Here is a 22,528-nt window from a genome sequence, read left to right on the forward strand (position 1 = left end):
AGCAGCCAGTAGTTACAATTAGAATGGAAAAAAATTGTCCTGAAATTAAACTACTTTTAGTATTGCATTTATAGAAAAGAATAAGCAAAGGGTAAGTAATGTGCACTGTTTAAGACTAATATGAAGGTAAATATTTTGTCTTATTCCATTAGGAATTCATTTTGTTATCAAAATAATTTGGTATACTATAAACATTCTAGAAGGGATTCATCTTTCAGAAAAAAATGAGAGCAGCATAGCTTAAACAGAGCTGAGAGACTAGAAAACTTGTGGTATGTTCCCAACTCTTAACAGTTGCGGTCTGTGTTTTAGATGAATTATTTAACTTCTGCCTCAGTTTATCTGTAGAATGGGGATGCTGCTTGCCCTCACAAAGGTGCAGAAGATTAATTAATATTGGCACTCAAGAAGATGAAAATACTGCATGTGCTAAATATTTATCTTTATTAATATTTATATTTAAATCACATTTACATTTATTTTTTGGGAAACTATGGTATCAGAAAGCTTCTTTTGTTTTAAACTTTATTGTAGTGATAGTTTAATCAGCCTGAATTTGAGACTGCATGCATTGCTCTGGGTATATTTATAGTTACCAGAGAGCGCATAGAGGCAATAAAAATTAAGGCAAAAAAATCTGTCCATAAATCTTAATTGTGGTGTCATAAATGATATTGGCTTCTTGCCCAATGTGCATAAAAATAATGCATTGTCTCTCTTCAAATTAACCTGGTGCTTTTGTAAATATATAAAGACCAGGTGTTGTGTGCATTTAGTTGCCCTTGAAACCGGTGAGAAATATTGATTTTTCTATTTAAGGTTTCATTTTTATTCAGTTGATTCATATTCAAAGGAAAATATACCATACAACTTGTAGAAAACACTGATAACAGCAGTTTCAACTCAAGTAATAGAAATAGGATCTGGATCCTGTTTCTTTTGATAGTTATGACACTTCTCAAGAATATTTATTTTCTGATTTATTAGAACGTGCTTATCTGATAACCTTAAAGCATGTTAACAAAAACGAAGACAAATTTCATCCTCATCAAAATAACTCCCTGCAATCCCTCTGCATTGCAGTCTCTCAAAACCCCAAGTAAATAGGGGAACTTTGCTGGGTAATCTGAAGGTAATCAGACTTGGTTTCTAATGGGCCATTTGGGTTAGTATATTCTGAGGGGCTTGCCTTCTTTTCTTCTTCTTTGCTCTTTTAGAACTTAGCTGTTTCTAGTTACTTTTTGTGTCAGGATTGCTTCATTGGGATTCAGAATGGCAAGCCATCTATTTATAGTTTAAGACCCCTCAGAGAGTTGCATTTTGGAGTGTTCTGGAAAGAGAGAGAAGCTGCATTGCACCCGTAATTGATTTACAGAACTGAGTTTTATCACTGTTCACGACAGTGAGACAACCAGGAGGGAAACAGGCATCTGCATTCTGCACTGGCTGAAGTTTCTGTGTTTTTTCCAAAGCAGCCTCATGTAAAGTTGCACTGATTTGAGGTCACAAAGGCACTAAACACAGATTGGAAGAAGGTGCTCGTGGCTACTTATGCAATCTTGCACTCCAGAAATTATCCGTGATTTAGAAGCAGTCCCATATTGTGGAACAAACACACCTAGTCATAGGGTCAGACATCACCCCTGTTGCCCTCTCCAAATTGTCCCCCTGTCAGTATCATTTCAGTTTTGTAGTACTGATCATCAACCAACTTGAACTCATTTGAGCCCCAGTCTCTGACAAGCACTGGGAGAGTCAAGAGACCTTTCATGTGGATGTAAGAAAAGGCTGTGGCATTTGCATACTTGGCATGGCAGCCAGAACTGTAGCATCAGTCTCCTCTAGTGGCCTCCCGTATTGAACAGGAAGGATGAGAGCACAGATCCCTGCAAAACAGGAGAACCTTTGAGATAGATGAGTCCAATGCCACCATTTGGGATCTCTGAGAGGAAAAAATGAACCACTCCAGCAATACCATCTGCCACAATCGGAGTTCAGTAGTATGATTAAGAGGTCTTTTTTAAAAAAAAAAAAAAAAAATGTGAACACCTGACCATCCATTTCTAGAAGACAATTTTCAGGAGATCAGATAGACATGGTTTTCTTTCCATATTTATGCCTAAACTCAGATTGAGAAGGAGGTCGAAGAAGTCAGGAGAATTTCGAAAAGAGTTGCCTCTTCACAAACAATACATATCTTTCTCCCAAAAAGCGATCCGAGACAGGGATATGTGTTCTTGGGAAGACTGGGGTGCTGATTTGATGGGGAGGCTAGTTACATAGTCAGTATTCATAACTTCAGATAAAAAAATGATACATGCATACAACATGCAAAACAAATAAGATAATCGTATTCAGCAAATCAATTCAGCAAAAAAAACTTTTCCAGTGACACCACACATGACTTATCTTGGATAAAATACATCATAATTATGTCATAATCATATCACTATGAGGAATATGAAGTGCAGTGTCACAATGGTATTAAAATTTTTTTTCAAAATCTGATATAGTGAGTACGTTCATCATGTAAAATGAATCTCTTCATTGGTCTGTTTTCATGAGTCACTGTATCTTGTTATTGGGGAGCCAGTTCAATTTTTTCTACTTGAAAAGAAGCAGTTTTAACAAAGAAAACAGTTGTTTTTTCTTTTTGGCTGACACCTTGCTCTGAGTAGCGTTAGGAGACTTTTCTCAGCTGTGCAACCAAAGGCCTGGTCTGCACTAAGGGGGGGGGATCAATCTAAGTTATGCAACTTCAGCTATGTGAATAACGTAGCTGAAGTCGACGTACTTAGATCTACTTACCGCAGTGTCTTCACCTGCACCTCTTGCCCTGGTGGAGTTACCGGAGTCGACGGAAGAGTGCTCAGCAGTCGATTTATCGTGTCTAGACTAGATGCAATAAATCAACCCCCGCTGGATTGATTGCTGCAGGTAATGTAGACAAGCCCAAAAGTATAGATCTGTGTTTTGTTATATGCCTTTTGGTGCCAGTGGGAACGTGGGTAGTGCGATACTAAATCAGACCTGAGGTTCATCTGGTCCAATATCCTATCTCTGGTGGTAGCCAGCATATCAGAGGAAGGTATAGGAACCGCACAGCAGGCAGATGTGAGATAATCTAACCCTCCAGCCCACCTCCTCCAGCGCCTACATATTAAGTCACATCCTAATCTTTAATAGAATGGTTTACGATCTGAAGCCATGAGGTTTAATATTCCTTCCAAAACTTTTGTTTCCATTAATTATAATTCTGGATGATATTGTTATCCAGGTAGTCCCTGACAATTTGATGAATGCACTGCTGGCCAGGTCCTGGATTAGAAGTTAAGGATACCCCCAAAGAAGAGGATCTATAGTTACATTTCCTTTGAGCATATTACAGATCAGTTGTTTCTCCAGAAATCATTTTGAGGGTGCAGTTTCCCAAGGTCACTATTACTACTTTCCATTTGTTTAAGTGTACTTGGTGTGCAGTAGAAATATAGAGGAGATAAGAAAAGCTTTATTTTTTTAGAGAGACTTTGTCAATAAGTATGTCTCACTGTGTTCTAAGGTAATATGTCTCACTGGTATTTTTTAAACTTTCCCTGTTAAGAAAGAGTAACTTTCTCTTCAATTGGAGAAATAAGGTTCAATTTCTGTTGGTAACCAATGAGACTTCATTTAGAATACAGCCTCTGTATTAGTGAGTTAGCCAGCAGAACTCTTCCTTCTGTAATAATTTAGCTTTATTTAGGGGAAAAAACAAACATAAAACCCCACCATTTAAGTCATAACATTCAGGGGAAAGTCTTCATGTCCTAGGGAAAAAACAAGAGCAAAGTTAATATATTGACTACTTATCCGAGTAATATTTTTGAAATAAGCCTGTTGCAAAGGGATATGACTATATAACCATATGTAACCATTATAAGTAAAGCATGAGTTCTCGTATATTTGACTTTTTAAATCTCTTTACAGAGAATGAAAATGGTCTGTTGGATTTAACAATATATCTGAACACTTTCCTGAAAGCAGTCCAAAAAGGAATCACTATTCTTGTATATAAATGTTGACACTTTTTTTGCTGCTTTTAATGCTTTACCATCCTTTTGATTCTGAACCAATAGGATAACTTATTAGCTATAATGAGTGACTAGAATTTTCATGGTCTGATGTACACCCATATTATATTAATATTTAATTAAGTCAAAGATAGAGTTCATTGTCTTTTTGGATTGTCCATTCCCCTTCCAGCACATGGAATACTACCTCAGATAGACTCATCTGTTAAACTGATATTACTCTTGGTCTTTTTATTTAAAAAAAAAAAAAAGAGCCACTCACCTTTTCATTTGTCTGTCAGAAACACTGCTCAAGAGACGGTTTTGGGGGCCTTTGGGGTCCCTGTTCACTCAAGTGAAGTGGTGAGCATGTGAGTCATCAGTTTCTGCAAAATGTAAGTTTTCATTTAAAAATTGTGACCTTTACGGCTGCAAAGAAAATTTTTTTCAAATAAAAACCAAATCCAAAGTGATGCCTAAATGGTTAGATATATCAACCAAACACATTTGGCTGGATTTACTGTAATAACCACTTGAAGTGAACTTTAAAAGCAACTGGGAAAAGACTGCATATCACCAGGAAACCTAATAGCAAAATGCTAGATACCTCACGTTCTCTATATTTGAGCACTTTACAAAATAAGATAAGACCAGAGTGCTTATTCAAAGTTGGTTTAGTGAATCACAGTAAATGTTGAAGACTGTTAGAATAGCAGGCTAACTTGTCTTATTTTTTACTCTGCCATAAGCTACACAATTATTTGGAAAAGTCAGAGCTCCAAGTTCAATACTAGGCTCTTGCAGCCAACTATCACTTATATCAACTGACTATGGGCTTGTGCTGAGTAGGGATATTGGCTGAACGTTGCCAAACAATATTGAGTGGCTACTTTCTCTGTAATTGGTTGCTAAGAGACTCACTGGTTAACTAGAAATTCAAGAATACTCCATTCAGTGGTCTGGTTAAGTGAGATATCCACAATGGCATTAATGGGGAAAAATGACACCCTGCAGGAAAAGGTGGGGGAGGGGCGAGGAATAGAGGCATAGGTTCTTACACAAAGCATCTGCATTTTTTAATTCTTTGATTGTAAGTAACTTTTGTCTCCTCTTTGTATTGTACTTGTTTTTCTCAACAGTTGCCTCCTAGACTTCACAAAAGGTGTGATATGACCATTCTTTGGCTAAATCCAGGGTTAAAGAATTTTTAAAGCCATGTAACAGTTCGTCCAGCACGTGTGGCAACGGCCCTTTTTTTTGTTATAACTTGGTTTGGTGACCACCCTCACCCCGAAAAAACCATGGCCCTTCGGGAGAGGTTTGAAGGATATTTATGTATGTCTGGTCAGTCTTTTCTATTGTATTGTCTCTGTAGTTATGGTATGGGCACCTTTAGGGACTTTTATCAATTTTAAATGATTTATAGTAGCCAAACGTGGTTGTTTTGGGAGGGTGGACGGGACTTAACTTTGCTCTTTGCTGACTGTTTTGGGGAAAAAATTAACATAAAGTAAACAGAACCACCAGGGGATATACAAGGGACTTTCACACACAAGTTAGAAGACCTTGACTTTGCAGATGACATCAGCTAGCTATCCTATACTCAGATACATGTAAGCCAAAATAAATGATCTCCAGGTCTGTGCACAATTAGTACAGTTGAAAATCAACGGTGAGAACTGAAATCGTGAGAATCAACACACAAGAAGCACCAATAACACTTTCTGGAACTGCAGTAGAAGAGGTCTGATATTTCACGTAACTTGGCAGCATTGTAAATGCAACAGATGGAACAGATGAAAACATTAAAGCCAGACTAGTGAAAGCCAGACACCCATTTGTAACAATAAAGCTAATCTGGAGAAACAGAAATCTTGCCCTCCAAATTAAACTTTGAATATTTAATGCCATTGTAAACTTGGTCTTACTGGATGATGCTGAAACTTGGGAGACTTATTAAGACTTTGCTGTCTAAACTCCAATTTTTCATAAACCGCTGACTTAGACAAATCTTCAATATCGGATGGCCAGAAAAAAATCACAAACGAAGAATGCTGGAGGAGGACAAAACAGAAACTGATAGGACAGGAATGAAAATGGAGGTGACTAGAACATACATGGAGGAAAGACCCAAAGAACATAACAAGACAGGCATTAGACTGGAACCCCCAGAGCAAGAGACAACAAGGTTAACATGGAAATGAACAATAGAGGCAGAATAGAAAGCTATCAAAAGGACATTGGAAGAAGCCAAGACTGCAGCAGGATACTGGCAAAGATGGAAGGCAGCAGTGAGAGTCCTTATGTTCTGGCCTAAGAGAGAGAATTCATTTTAAAGCTAGGCTATTTACAAGCATTTTGATGAGGAGAGCCCCTCCCTGTAGCTTCATCTGTGTTCTATGCATAAATGTGATGGGGAAGGTGAGTCCCAGGGAGTGCATGTAACACGGGGAGTTGGGGGTTTGTGGGGCAGCAGGGGGATGGTCTCATAGAGCAGCTTAGAATAAATAGATGGCAAGGAATTTGTATTAGCTTTGACTGTGAGCTGTTTTGAAGTTTGGTGCTGTCTGTTGTATAAAATTTGCTCAATTCTTTTTTGCTGAAATTGAAAGGACCCTTCTTCCCTAATTCAAGTAGCGTTTAACTAGTTTTGACATCTCCTGAAAATAACCTGAATCAAATTAATTCAGTTGGTTTCCAGCTTCCTGGTGGTTTGAGGGGCAAGGAGGGAGAGCTTTTTTTCCATTCTTTGTCTTGAGGAAGCTGAGACTATGTAAAGAACATATTCCCACAGCACTGAGGGGTTCAAACAAAGCTATTTCCGTTTGGAAGCAGGCTGCTGGATTGCAAAGCAAGGCACAGGCTACTGCCTGCAGGCATTGTGAGTCCAAGCACGTACACTTACATCACCATAGTTTGAACTTGCATTTTGTGAAGTTTGTATAAAAAGAGCTGACACTGGGTAGGAAATGAAGATTCAGGGGGTCAGTGGGGCACAGAGTAGCAGCATTTGTTACTTTCCATTTGTAATCCAAAATCTTCATTGGCTTGATAAGACACTGAGTTGCATGATTTAAGTTGCATTGTCTTTAGTTTTTATCCTGTTTGGTATTGTACATTCTTTTCTGATTGAGATTAAACAAGAGGGAGTGATTAGAATTAGCCTTTTGTGAAGAGGTGTGATTGGTATTACTGTTGTGAGGGAAAAGGTTGATTTATCTGCTGTTTCTTGGATTCTGTGACTGCAGATTGTTTCTGTTTTAGTGTAACATCAAATATAAAGCGATAGCAGAGCTGTCTAGTCCACTTAAGGGAGGGGTTCACTTGGCATATAGAAGTTTTACATTTCTCCATACAGATCTCAAATGATAGGTCAGTAGATGCAGTTTTTAACTGGTTCTTAAATAAAAGAGTCTAAACTCACTGCCATCCATCTGGGTGGCAGTAACCTCTTTACCATTATTTTCCTGACAGCAAGCAAGTGCACAGTGATTTAGAAAGCTCACTCAGGCATGTTGTTCCTAACTTCCTTTGGCAGAGGCCATAGACTCTTTTCAACAACTTTGTGTACAAACTCTTGTGGAATAAAGGGAATTGTTTAACTGTTCCACTTAGCTCCTTGGGACAGAAAGATATGGGGTGTGTGGGATGGCAGAGTGAAGAAATAAGGATTTTACTTCTATGTCTTACTCAAAGAACTGGTTCCCTGCCATATTTCATGTCTGGGTATTCCAGTGGCTCATCTTTCAACAGGAATTAGTTGAAATAGAAGAGGTCTGATATTTCATGTAACTTGGCAGCATTGTAAATTATACAAGGGTTTGTATAATGTTTTGCATCAGCTACCTAATGAAAATTATCACCTTATTTGGAAAGGAAATATCTGTGTTCATTGATTAATCCTTTTGCGTAATTAGTAATACAGTAGAATATGAGAAAATCTGATCTTCCCATGCTTTGAAAACACATCATAGCAGCTTGGCATATTTTTGGAGTTTCAAAACCAGGCCAGAGGTATGTATCTATAATTTGTTTCTGCTTGTGTCTTAACATGTTCTTCACTGAAACATTACTGTCTAAAAGGAACACAAAAGCATTTGCTAACATGTGTCATGTATCTTTTGTGGATAGTAAGGCAAATTAAGTTCCAGAACTAATCTGTCTTTCCTGTGCTGGTCTATTTCTCACCCTCAGTAGTGTTGGATTCTGGTCTCTGACCATTTCAGCACTGAAGTTGAAAGAGTTTTCGTTGCATCTCTGTTTCTAAAGTGCTTTGGCATTCTTTTGGTAAAAGGTACAACATAAATAATAATTTTCTAATCACTTAGGTCAAATTCTAAAGCACTATTAAATGGTAATCTACTATCATTTATAGACTCTTTTTTTCCCTTAAAGAATATTGACATCACAAACTTCAGCAGCAGTTGGAATGATGGGTTGGCCTTCTGTGCAGTCCTCCATACTTACCTCCCAGCTCACATTCCGTATCAAGAACTGAACAGCCAGGACAAGGTACAGTATTATAATATCCAGTTTAGCCTATGTTAACTGAAAATATAGTTAAGCTTAAAAAAAAAAAAAAAAAAAAAAAAACTTAAGACAGATTAAAAAAAATACATAGAATGGATGGGCATGCAACGGTAGAGAAACAAAATTGGGATTATTTGTTGCATTAAAATTGTAAATGGGAGCATGACTATATTACTTAAATTAGCTAAGCGTGGTTATAAAATTAAGGCTTATCAATTATTTGAGGCCATTGGACAAATGAGAACTTTGGGACAAAGTTAAGAAGACTTCAATGAGCGAACATAAATTTTAAGAAGAACAGGAGTACTTGTGGCACCTTATAGACTAACAAATTTATTAGAGCATAAGCTTTTGTGGGTTACAGCCCACTTCATCGGATGCATAGAATGGAACATATAGTAAGATAGATAGATATGTATATAATCTTACTGTATGTTCCATTCTATGCATATGTTCTGTGTATACACACATACAGATAAGTTGGAAGTTACCATACAAACTTATCAGCAGGATTTAAGGGTGGCAATTTTGCAACAGAAAAGCTTCAAAAAGAGACTCCAACGAGAAACTGCTGAGCTTGAATTAATATGCAAACTAGATACCATTAACTTGGGTTTGAATAGAGACTGGGAGTGGCTGAGTCATTACACATATTGAATCTATTTCCTTAAGTTAAGTTCCTCACACCTTCTTGTCAACTGTCTAAATGGGTCATCTTGATTATCACTACAAAAGTTTTTTTTCTCCTGATGATAATAGCTCATCTTAACTCATTAGCCTCTCACAGTTTGTATGGCAACTTCCAACTTAACTGTATGTATATATAATATCTTACTATATGTTCCATTCTATGCATCCGATGAAGTGGGCTGTAGCCCACAAAAGCTTATGCTCTAATAAATTTGTTAGTCTGTAAGGTGCCACAAGTACGCCTGTTCTTTTTGCGGATACAGACTAACATGGCTGCTACTCTGAAACCCATAAATTTTAACGTGAGGAGGTAACAAACAGTGGGTGGAAAGGGCTTTCAGTTGAGGTGATAGCATTCAGTAGTCTTTAACCAAAATGTTCTTTGTTTAATGTTAAAGGTCTGAAATTCAGCAACTTGTGTGCTTTGGAGTAGTTTATTCCCTTTTTTGGGTGATAGGATGTTTTTTTGTTGAACATGCTTCCATCCCATATTGTTCAGGGTGTCTATTGCTTTCCTCCAGAGCAAAATTTAAAATCAGTGTTTTAGAGGAAAAAAAGTTAAATTGGGAAAAAGAATAATCTCAATTTTTTTCCAGTGTGTTGTAATTCGTACCCACAGAGACATCTTCCAGAGATGCATTGTTAATAATCTCCGTGACAAATGCAAAAAAAAAATTCTTAACAGATGCAAAGGGATAATTTATTACTTTTGCCATTTTTATGGACAATTAACTAATTTTTCACCTTAATGAATCACCTGATTCTTATTGTTCAGTCCATTAGTGTATATTAAATAATTGTTTCTTAATATCTTATGTTTTCCTTTTTTCTCTTTAAATATCCTCTTTACAGCCCTCTGTTTCTTCTAAGACTTAGTGCTGCAGCTTTTTACTTGTGTAGAGCTATATTTTATTTGAAATTCAGTTTAATCTTTATCATGTATCCATATTGATATTAAAGTTATATCTTTGGTTTTACATAAACACTAAGACTGGTAAGAGCTAAGAGAAGAATCCTCCATGAGCTGCATTGGACATTGGTATAAAGATTTATTTCATATGGTATCTATTACTACTCTAAGGATTGCTATAGGATTACCTAGAATAGATTAATAAAGGTATATCTTTCTCCTGAGTGCATCTCCACCACCTCTATAAAAGTGGCTACAAGTACCTCTTATTGATTACCATTGCCAGGCTATTGTACTTTTATCAAATGAAGTTTTAAAAGTTATATTTACCTCTTATTTGAACAATTCCTCTAATGGTTGAAGTTTAGAATCTTATTAAACTTATTATTTCCCAAACTTTGCTTAGTATTCACTTATTCTCCTTATTTGATAACATTTAATTTAAAATGCAGTCCCTTATAGCTGCATCTTTCTTATACATACAGATGTAAAAACATATCCCTCTCCAGAATTAACAAAATTCTTTCCCTACTTATTTGATACTTTGGCTTTTGTGGGGGTTTTGGGTTTTTTTTACATTTTATCTGTGGCAAATTAAAGTCCCCAGTTATCACTGTCTGTCCTAGCATTGTTGAAAAATCTTTACCCCAATCCAGCAGGTAGCAAATACTTCCTACAGACATTCATGTATCCCTAGTACAGAATGATGCCTGTGACACATCTTTATAAAAAGAAAAGGAGTACTTGTGGCACCTTAGAGACTAACCAATTTATTTGAGCATAAGCTTTCGTGAGCTACAGCTCACTTCATCGAAGCTGTAGCTCACGAAAGTTTATGCTCAAATAAATTGGTTAGTCTCTAAGGTGCCACAAGCACTCCTTTTCTTTTTGTGAATACAGACTAACACGGCTGCTACTCTGAAACCTATCTTTATAAATGTGATTTCGTTATAAACTCTAGCTGAAGTCAATACAGGGTTTTATTAGAAATGTTTTCAAGCAGCAAGTCCGTTAAATTTTAAGTCGTTTCCCTTCTGTTTTCATATAAATGTTGCATTACATTTACAGAGAAGAAACTTCACTCTGGCCTTTCAGGCAGCTGAAAGTGTTGGCATCAAATCCACTCTGGTAAGTGTTAAGTAAAATGGATAATGTCCTGTTTATAAAATGTCTTTTATACCTTGCACAATGAAACTCTGTGACAGAAAGATTACTGTGTTTTGGGCCTGAAGCAATATAATGAGGACAGTTAATTTGCCCCAGAGTGATTTGTAAAATGGTTGTATATTTTGTATGAAGCCTGCTTTTCCATGTAGACGTTACTGTTCTCCTGAATTTTTCTGTTGTTTTTCTTGGCTTCTTCCTTGACAGGGCAGGTATTTTGTCTTGTGACAAACTGTAGCATATAAAGAAACCATTAATATTTAAAACAATACAGCCAAGCTAAAATAGAGTATAGGTGAACTGCTCACAGATACTCTGGCCTGGAAAGTCTGCAGGGCAGACATACCAGGCTTCTTACACAGCCTGGTATGTGTCTGTGCTGGTGGCTTAAGGAACTGTGGGTACAACGTACATTCTAGATTTGGGTTTACATTTCAAATTGTTTGAATTTAGTAGAATTCTGAAGGTGCAAAGCAAACCCATGAAAGTTGGTTTCTTCAATAAAGTGGGAAGGTCATGATTTCTGTGGTCCATCTATTAGACCAGCAAATGGTCCAAAGTATTGTTGGATAGAGGGGCTTTCTTTGTCTTCATAATCAAGCACTGGCAACATTAATAGAAAATTTGATACTAGGTCTGTAATGAATTAAGTTTTTAACTGTGAAACTAACTAACAATAGTTAAGAGGCTTTGTAATTCCTACAAGAAGAAATTCCTGAGCAGAGTTGAAAAGAATTACTAATTGTCATTATGAAAATAATTATCAGAAGAGGAAGACTTTTCTGAAGCCATTGAATTTGAAGAAACCCAAGCCCTGGTAGACGTCTCCAGCAATTCAGCTAGAATTGCCAGGACCAGAAAAAGAATTTAAATAACTCATTAGGACTTGTGTAACTGGAATTCTAGCAAAGCTGCCATTGAGTTAGCGATTCACAATGCTATATAGTCAGACATTTAAAAATAGCACTTTCCTTGATCCTTATCAAAACCTCTGACCAGCCATTGTATTTGTTCACAATGGAGATGCAACTACTGAGTATTTTTAAATACCTCAGAAGTTAGTGATTTTGAAATGTGAAGTTTTTTACCAAATGCAGATATAAAAATAGACTATTGAGAGCAGCTGTAGAAATGCCAGCATGCAGTTAGCTACAGTAAAATGGCACTGTGACGTTCCCCTCTGGTGACCAGTGATCTGTTAGGCCACTCCAGTCCTTGACTCTGGGCGCCAGCCTTACCCTGCTCTGCTGTGAGATCCCCTGTTCGAGAACCCCCTGCACAGCCTCTGGCATGTAAGCTGCTCCCTGCTACTTGCAAGCTAATGACACTAGCCAATATGTCCGGTCCCAGAAACAACCCTAGGAACCTCCGTCTTGCAGTGTCCAGTTATGCCCACTGGATGCTGCAAGCTTATATAAGTTCATCAATTTAACAAAGAAATTGATATGTACCAGGCTTGTTATCCCAAGGGGAGCCTCTGACGCACTTCAAACCAAATGCACTGCTTCAGATAGAATAAACAAACAAATTTATTAACTATAAAGATAGATCTTAAGTGATTATAAGTCAAAGCATAACAAGTCAGAGTTGGTCAAATGAAATAAAAGCAAAATGCATTCTAAGCTGATCTTAATACTTTCAATGTCCTTAACAACTTATATGCTTCTCACTGCTGGCTGGTTGCCCTTCAGCCAGGCTCTCCCCTTTGTTAAGCGTTTCAGTCGCTTGGTGGTGTCTGTAGATGTAGGTGTAAGAAAGAGAGCATGGCAAAATGTCTCTCCCTTTTATCACGTCCTGTCTTCCCTCTGGGCTTTGCCCCCCTCCTCCCCCCCGTTTCAGGGTCAGGTGAGCATTACCTCATCGCAGTCCCAAACTGCCCAAAGGAAGGGGGTGACTCCCTCCAGGGTCTAACAGATTCTTTTGTTGCTGCCTAAGCCAGTGTCCATTGTTCCTGTGAGGCTGGGCTGGGTTTGTCCCATCCATGCCCTGCTGAGGTGTGAACTACCTCTCTGTTCTTGGAGAGTTTTTGCACGGGCTTGCTTTAAGCCATGAGGATACATTTTCAGCCTTTATATTACATTATAATAATTATTACAGTAATGTTATAGTAAAGTTATAATGTATAACTTTACTATAACATTACTGTAACAATTATTATAACATCACTATAACAACCATGCTCAGTGCATCATGAGCCTTCCGAAGACACCCAGCATAACCAACTTTGCATTGGATACCACACAATCATTTTATAAAGATGAACATGGGAGTGTAGGGTGTCCCCCCGAGGTACAGAATGTCACAGGCAGTTTCCTCTCCCTTGACATTACAGTACATAACGGTACTAGAAAGTGTACTTTACAAGATACCTGGAACTGTCTGACCAAAAACTATCTTAAAATGTAATCCCTACACATGCAGACACTTTCATAGGCTCAGGTACATCCAAACTGAATTAAATCTTATAAGAGGAAATTGTATCTTTCAAAGGGAAAGTTTGTTAGCAGTATATGCAGCATACACTGTGTGTTTTGTGTGGCAAATGGTCATTGTGTCTACAAATGTTAATGAGGGTAACATTAGGGAAAATTATTTCAGTTGTTCCTTGAACAGGGTGTTTTGACTACTCACAGCTCCTTTCATAAAGTGAACTCTAACACAGTAATTGCTATTTCTGTTTGAACTCTATTAAAAATCCCTTCCTTTGTGTACAGGTTCCATGCGTAGATTGTGGAGCAAGATATATCCATCTTACTTGTTTGTAAATCCGTTTACGCACTTATGGTGCAATATAAATAATTAGAATACTCCTCACATTTTGCCTCTCCTTCAGATTACATATTTTACTAGATTTGGTAATAAATGCTCATTTTTCCTAGTTAAACATCTACCTTGGAAATCACTATACCAGTGGTGGGCAACCTGACAAGCTGCATGCAGGCCGCAGGTTGCCCACCACTGCACTATACTGTTGTAAAGTGACGCTTGACAGTGCCAAGTAAAAAGGTTAACTGTTAGAGAGCAAGTTTGTGCCAGTACATTTGTTACAAAGCTAGACCTTGATCCTGCTATTGAAAGTGCATGTGCAGTTGCAGACATCTGCATGCGTGCCATTAACTGCAGCATTGGGGTTCTAGTGTTTCAAAATTGAACTGTTTTTATTGTTAGCAGTATTAAATGAGAAGAAACCTGAGGTATACTCTGATATTGGACTCATGAACTGCAGGTCACAAAGTTAATGTTGCATTTCAATGAGATGGTAGCCCTTTGCAGATGGCGCAGAAATAACTGTTTTAAACTTTTAAGTCGTGAAGTACCTTTCACCATCTGAACTTTGCAAATGACATGCTGAGCAAAATGGAGATCTTTCCCTAAGCCTTTCTTAGAGTGGGAGCTTTACAGCTTTGATGAGCACTGCTTTGACATGAACTTGCAAGGTGGTAATTAATCATTTTGATCTTCTTTTTGTGACAGGACATCAATGAAATGGTGCGAACTGAGCGTCCAGACTGGCAGAATGTCATGCTGTATGTTACAGCAATTTACAAATACTTTGAAACCTGAAACCTTGTTAATCCAAAAGATTTGCAGGGTGGACTCATCACTAGCTGCCAGACAGAAACATGACTGAAATGCTAATCCCAGATTCATTAAAATCTGGCAACATTCATGTCCCTCAACCTTCAGTGACGCTATCATGGATTGTCTCAAACTGCTTCAGCCAACAAACCTTGTAACACAGGTTAGAAGCAAGAACTTGTTACCAGTGTACTAGGCATATCCCATGGTATTGAGTTATCCAAATTAATTACGTAGCCTAATAAAACTGGCCTTCTAGGAACTGCCTTTACATCCAGACTTCTTGAAGTTTTCGTATTTCCGTAAGAGAGACTGAGGTGTATAATGCTGTAGCATATACAGGATTGAATGTACAGCTAGAACTATGAGAAGGAAAAGAATGAAACAGCATCATAATCAATTTTCTCTACTATCAGAAACCACAGTGTCTGGGTGAATATTCTACCCTTATATACACTGCACCCCAATACAGTAAAAATCTTAATAGTAACTGAAGTTATTGTCTTCATTATTTTTCCTCCTCTAATGTGCACAATATTCAAGGGAAAGGAGCTTTTATTCTGTCAGGCTTACTTGACTGAAAAGTGCTCTCAACACCTGGACAAATCTGGCGCAGAAGAACTCTTCAGTGTAAAGCTCTGTTTAAGCCTACCTCTGTCACACAGTAACGTGGCTTCCAACTTTATCTAATGGATTATAAGGACTAGCACATACAATTCCTGGCTTGAAGAGTATACTGTACTTACAAGGAGTTATATTTCATATAATTTTCTGTGCTTCCATTATAACTAATGAGATTAATCAAGAATTTATCCTTGTAGAACTTGTCTCTATCCCCTTCTTCCTTTGCCTGCATAGCGCACACAGAAATGCCGATCTTTCCTTTCCAGCAATACAAGCATACAGTATCTTTGATTTCAATGGTGGAATTATGCCAGTGGGATTTCTCCCTCTACAGAGAAGATAATTGTCAGTAATGGGATGTCCAGCTTTGCAGTGTTCCATGTACACTTTTCTTTGGATCTTGCAGATACTGGTCTAACTAAAAGAAAGCAAAACATGCTATGAAGAGAACTGTAGTGGAATTAATTTTTATGTAATCCTGTTCCAATCTGGAATATTGTATCACAAAGACTAATGCTCCTGAGGAAAGAATGAAAAGCTTTGGTCTGCTAAGATTGTATTCTCCTAAAATGCACCTCCGTTCATGTGGCAAAACTCTCTAGGCAAAAGAGTTCAAGCAAGTGCCTTAAATATCCTTGAGTTGGTAGACCCTGGAGCTCCAGGGCACTGTGCAAAACATTAGGAACTCAGAAGGATTTCTAGTGGCAAACTGACGTGTATTGTTAAAATGATTTTTGTAATCCTGTACTTGTCATACCAAGAGGAGGCCTTCACCCTACCATTGTGTTCCTGCCTCTTACTTCCCTACATAGATAGCAACAGTTAAGCCACAGGAAAGAGCCTCTCTCTAATGTTGAGCTGAAGCTTTCATTTGATGACCACCTTTATAAATACACTTAACCTACCAACAGCCCTGTTAGAAACAATGATTCTGTTATTCCTATTGTGTGCCTATAACTCTTATGGACAGTTTGAATGAATAGATGTTAACAGCTCAGTGAATGCAACTGTGCTTGGCAACTATTAGTGCTATCAGGAATGGAAAAAACACTGATTCAAATTAAAACTATATAGCCAGTCAGAATAGCTAGAGCCCTGAAGAATGTAACCAATCTGAAGAGGGGGCATTTCAGCATGTCTCTGGCATTTAAACAGACCTCGCACCTCTTAACTCCTATATTATAAAGCTCAACTAACTCTTAAATTCTGATCAGTGTCTGTAGTGGAAGGAATAAAACAAATGTCTTTAGTGATGGGGGAGGGGTTTATTAAATGTCTGGTAAATAACCATTTAGTCCAAAGAGAGGACACTTGGAGAAGTTTCCAGAGAAGCTGTTTCTGGTGACTACTTCCTCTCAGATTGGGAGGCTAATGTTAGGCAAGTAGCTAAAAATTCTCAGGCTGTGAGTAAACAGGCTTGAAGATCCTCGGCAACCAAGAGAAAACGTTTGCAGAAGAGACTTCAAATAAAAATATCTTCATAAGAGTTGAATAGAAAGAAGTGGGAAATGTACACTATCATTTTCACAAACTGCTGAAATCCCATTTCTGCACATTTATGCTACAGGAGGCTGTTTTCTTTTCCTTATGAATTTAAGTTGTCTATTTACAGTTGCATCATTTTATTTATTACATTAAGATTGAAAAAAAATTCTAATTAAAAAGAGAGCACTCCTCACTCTAAATTCACTAGTAACCTATTTCTTTAACATAGTTTGAGCCAAGGGCTAATTTTAGCTATTTTTCTGCAAAGTGGTGTCTGAACTTTACTTGCCTGGAAATCTCTGTTGTTAATTGTAATAATATTGATCATGTAAACATCCATAAAAAGGGAACTCCAGTTTTTCAACTATATCCAGTTAGGCAACATGACAGAAGCATTAAGAATCTGCAGAGATGGAAGTTTTAAAATAATAAACATAGACATTCATTAGAAATGAAGAAATCTACAGATTGCTTCTTGGCGCGATCTGTCTGTTTTGGTGGGTTTTTGTTTTTGTTTGTTTGGGGGTTGGTTTTGGGGGTTTTTTTTGTTTGTTTTTTTGGTCTGAAGTTATACTTGGTGTTGATGGTACACAGGTATTGGAGTTACATCTGGAAAGAGGCATGTGGCTCCATAAAGAAATTTCCGAGAGACACATCTGAGCCTTTACAAATAGAATACTGTGCTTCTGACACAATGAAAGGATATTCAAGAAAGGGATGCAAGAAATAAAACAAACTGAACCCTGGTACACAGTAACAGAATGTTCAGAAAGGCGGAAACAACAAATCTCTCCTTTTGCTAATTGGAAGAATGACTTATGTAACCTTTCTGGATAGAAATAATACTCTTCAGTATGGTTCCAACTCATACTTCACCCTGAAAGGGCCAGTTCGGTTACACATTGTAGAGTGCAAGCTTTGTGCTGTTTGACTTGATTTTTTTGTTCTGTTTAATGTACTCAAAATGCCAAACAATATATGGTAGATTTATTTTTATTGCATTTTAGTATGTGCCTTGCAAATGCCTGTGTTTTAGTAGTCCGTGTTATTCATGTCCATCTCTGTAAGAGGTGCACATAACCAAAACAGCTTGGACATGTTTATGCAGTTTTGGCTCTGTTGCTGTCTGTATAATGTTAAGTGAAACACATTCCATTGAATGTAAAGATGTCAGTATCCAGTCAGGTGTGTGTCAGATTTGTTTAATATTCATGGTACATCAGCAGCAAACTGAATGAACAGTTGAAGCTTTTTCTTTACCTTCAGTTAGCATCAAAGGAGGAATAACTTATTTTTTAATATTCAGACAGATGGTCTCCAGAGTTCTTTGATGTCCAGAGTAACAATAAAAAGGTGATGTGAACCTTTGGAATCGATGAGACGCAACTGATTGGGTTTTCAGGTATTTCGTATGTTTAACTGAAAACACTTATCCATTAGTTTTAGCCATGTAACTCAATGGACCTCATAATGACCTTTCACTACAGCAATACCTGCTAGAAATTCTAAGCAAAAGCCTCTAATTGAAACTGCAGCCATGGAGAGGCAACCCAGAATGTTGTATTAATAATTACATGATATCCTGGGTAAAGAATAAAATGTCACTCTTTGCCTTATTTATATTAAACATTGTTTCTGCCAATTATAAATTGCGTATATCAGAGAGTGATAGATGTCTCCAGTTTAATAATATGTTGTCCCTACCTTTCTGTGCTCTTGAAAAGTCAACCAGTCTGCTTTGAGAGGTCTCTAACTTTGCCAGGGCGATGAAACCAAATTCAGCTGTTACACTGGTGTAAATCCATATGAACTCCACTGACTTCAGTAGTTCCTCCTGTTTTACACGGATGAACAGAGCAGAATTTTGCCCACTAAGTCTAATATGATGATGCGTGCAAAACTGTGGTTTAAATAGTTATAAAGATGTGCCTCAGGAGTTGTCAAAGTGACAGCAAAATCTCTATGGTGTTTCATATTTGTTCCCTGTCAATGACCTCAACATCAAATCTCATCTGCCCCCGCCCCACCACCCATTCTACCTCTGATGTTATCAACCATTCCAGGTAATAAAGAACCTGGTAGTGACAGCAGTTTTGTTGTTCATATGAAAGGTAGAACAGAATATTTTATTCTTGCATCTCTAGTTTCTGTGCAATTCTGACAAAGGTATAAAATTTTCGGCCCATAACTCTGCTTTAAATTAACAAATAGGAGCATATGCTTTTTCAAGATTTTGTTTTAGCAGCTGTGGTCTACTCATGGTTGTCTTAAGAGCCCTGCTTGCCTGTCCATTGACAAGCTGACATCCCTTTCACAGCTTGCTCCAAGAATGTCAAAACCGTAGTCCTTTTCTGCCCTGATTCAAGACACAGCCCCAAGTAGGCTACCTGTGGAAAAGGGCATTATCGTCATCATATCTGCACAAATTGCTTCTCCCCAAGTTTTTATGATCTTCCGGACTTGACGTGATCAATGATTTTTACCTTTGACTCTTATTTTTATTTCATGTCCCTCCAAACCACATTGTTGGCTACTGCTACAGTGCCTTGCCTGAGCGGAATGGCCAAGGCATGAATTCCTTTGAAAGTGGACACCACCCTGCATTTTAAAGTCATTGTCATCTCTGTGCCTTAGAGTTGACACCGTTCATTGTGCTTCCACTTGCCTGTATACGTTGATTGGCCAAATATAAGTCAGATCATTTCAGCTCTTCAGTTGACACCTATTTCCCCCTCACATCAAGAAATGTCTTACATAGAGCTTACATCTCACTGTAATGCTTGTCTGGTGCTTTTGCATTAAAATCCTTAACTCTCCAATAAATGAAAATAGTGTTAGACATTTCTAATTTAATGGCCCCAACTAAAAAAGTGGATTTAATACTGACTGTGCCCCAGAGTAGTTTTTCTGCTCGTTTCTCAGGGAGAGTTCCTATGCTCAAAGAATGAGTTGCTTGCTGCAGTAGAAGGAGTTGTGAACTGCTGTGTTTAATTTAAAATAAAATCTGTTGTTGGAGTTCAGTTGGGTTTACTGGACAGTTCTAAGAATTTGTTCAGCTCTGTCTGCTCTTAATTTCTGTAATAACTAGGTCAGCGTTGAGTACATTTGTAACTGTCAAAAGGTCAGCGTGCTAGGGTCTGGGAACATTTGACTAGTTCATTCTGGTGTCTAAGTTGTTTAAAAGATTTTTTATATGTAATTTTGTATAAAGGGCTTGGCCATTAAGCAGAATATTGAAGTGGGTCTCTTATTTCTTGTGTATTCCATGCTTGCCAGCTTTTACAGTTGCAAGATCTTCAGCTGTCTCAGCTTGACAGGATTACTCTCCTGGTCTCTGAATTAATTATATGTAATTCTTTTCCTTCCATAAGAAAATGTTTGCCTACACCTAAACTTGAATAATACTTAGCTACGGAAGCCGGATGCTTCTGCATTTTTCTCCAGTTTAAAGTGGTTTATTTTTCACTTCACTTTTTCACCTAATTGATACAGGGCTATATCTGCTATTGAGTTCCACGCAGATTTCCTAGCGACTTCAGTGAGAGTTCTGCGTGCAGAATGATAGACAAGTCGCTTACAGAATATTTTGTGGCACCACAATCATCCCCATTTTCAGAGGTTTGCAGTGTTGCCAAAATCACTCAATCTAGGCTGAAACTTGGTATATAAGCTCTCACCGGGGGAGTATCCTTCTGTTTAATAGTATTTTTGAAGAAATAGTTTGTATTTGGTATAGGAACTAAAGGAAATGTCATGGGTTTAGAATCGCTGTGCTTTTCTAATGCTTTTGAATTTTAAACTGAGAATTTTGCATATAGTGCTAGAATATGAACTGGATTTTTTGGAGGAAAGATTTTAAAATGACTCGCTGTGACTCCACTGTGAATAAGCAACATGTTATGTTATGTGCATTTCCTCTTTCCAGTGAATAATATGTATAATTTTACTCGTATGCACTTCGTGTGTGTGTTTGGTAGCTAGAATGGCACAACAAACAGTTATTGGTGCAAAAGAGCCCTAACAGTCTGTGTTATACACAGGTCATGAACCAAGATTTTAAAGGATAGACTGTATTGGCAACAAAGGAACAGTTAACGTTTGCTCAAAACTCCACTTCACAAAATATGTGTCTCTTGCGCTCGCTCGCTCGCTCTCTCTCTCTCTCTCTCTCTCTCTCTCTCTCTCTCTCTCTCTCTCTCTCTGCTTCACTTCTTTCAGCTAAATATGTATTTACAATTATGGTGAATTTCAGGAAATGGGGGACATATGCATGACGACATACCCAAGTAACTTATACATGTAAAAATTACATAGTGTTTCATGAGTGTTTCCAAAATATTTTTAAATATATGTATCATTAAATATTCAGTTTGTTACAATCTATTCTTACTAGTTTAATGAAGATTTGCTTTTAAAACCTGCACCTCTTCCATGTTTCATCTGCTAAAGTTTGCTTGAACGAAAAAAGCCTTAGTTTTCCTATTGGTTAATACAAATGAAAAGTATGAGACTGCTAACTGGGATATGGAGCATTTCCCCTCTAAATTGCCAGTTCAAATCCAGCTTGGGCCAGTAATGACTGTCTGAAGGTTGTTTGGTCAATATGAAATGAATGCGATCCAGTTAATAGCAGGCAGGTGTCAACATCAGGAAGTCAGAGTGACACTAATTGGCACCACCCAAAGGGATGGATACTGAACTATCTTCTGGCCCTTAGAAGTGGTACCTTCAACTCCAGTTTGAGATAACTGGCAGAGCAGTTTGGGAAGCTTGTACCATCCCCACCCACTCCAGCCAATGTCGAGAAAGAATAAGAGAATTTTATTGCCATCTCCTTCAGTCTGGCATCACAAGCATTGTATTTGCTTACAAAGTGGCCCGCAACTTTGATAATGACACCACTGCTTGGAATATTATCAGTTGGCATAACTGCTCTAGAGAGAATTGGAATGTTCCATAGCTTTTAAGAATCATGAAAACAGAAAACTGATTTTAAAAAGACCTTTCCATACATTCTTCCTAAGTTTTATTTATTTCTGTGTGCATTTGAAACATGACAGATCACCCTAGCAGTGATTGGGTTGAGTGAGGGTAGCAGTTCTAGTTCTATGCAAAAAGCACTTTCCCTTCTTTCTTAAACCACACATTCTATTGTTACAACTGAAAAGGCTTCAAGAAATGTCTGAGCTTTAAGTGCATAGTTGTGTCACAGATTTGACCTTACAGTCTGAGTGGGGAAAAAAATAGTATCTTTTCTCAGCTTCCCTTCCAGTTGGATCTGAGACTTGGAAGCAGAGGAGGAATCCAAAATGTGTTTCAATTAGACTGCAGCCTGGTTCCAGTTTGAAAGGCAAAAATCAGTAATCATTAGGACTTCCAAGGCTGGCAATCCTATTTTAAGTTAAAGCCCTTGGAGCCACAGTGTGTTTTTAGTTTTGCAAGTTCCACTAAGGATCTGGGCATTTGCTTTATACAAAACAATGTATTCTGCGTTTGT

The 22,528-nt window shown here is 37.7% G+C and overlaps 1 protein-coding gene across 4 annotated transcripts in view; it reads left to right on the forward strand.

Annotated features, from left to right (window-relative positions):
- SPECC1L (sperm antigen with calponin homology and coiled-coil domains 1 like) overlaps positions 1 to 22,528 on the forward strand; it is a 112,484-nt gene extending 89,956 nt beyond the window's left edge. For all 4 annotated transcript variants that reach the window (XM_074973025.1, XM_074973026.1, XM_074973027.1 and 1 more), the window contains 3 exons: positions 8,445 to 8,561; positions 11,248 to 11,307; positions 14,818 to 22,528. In XM_074973025.1, the coding sequence (XP_074829126.1) occupies positions 8,445 to 8,561; positions 11,248 to 11,307; positions 14,818 to 14,907 (267 nt within the window). In that variant the 3' untranslated portion in view covers positions 14,908 to 22,528. The remainder of the gene's footprint in view (positions 1 to 8,444; positions 8,562 to 11,247; positions 11,308 to 14,817) is intronic.

Source organism: Natator depressus, chromosome 15 (assembly GCF_965152275.1).
Source record: "Natator depressus isolate rNatDep1 chromosome 15, rNatDep2.hap1, whole genome shotgun sequence".
Lineage (NCBI taxonomy): Eukaryota > Metazoa > Chordata > Testudines > Cheloniidae > Natator > Natator depressus.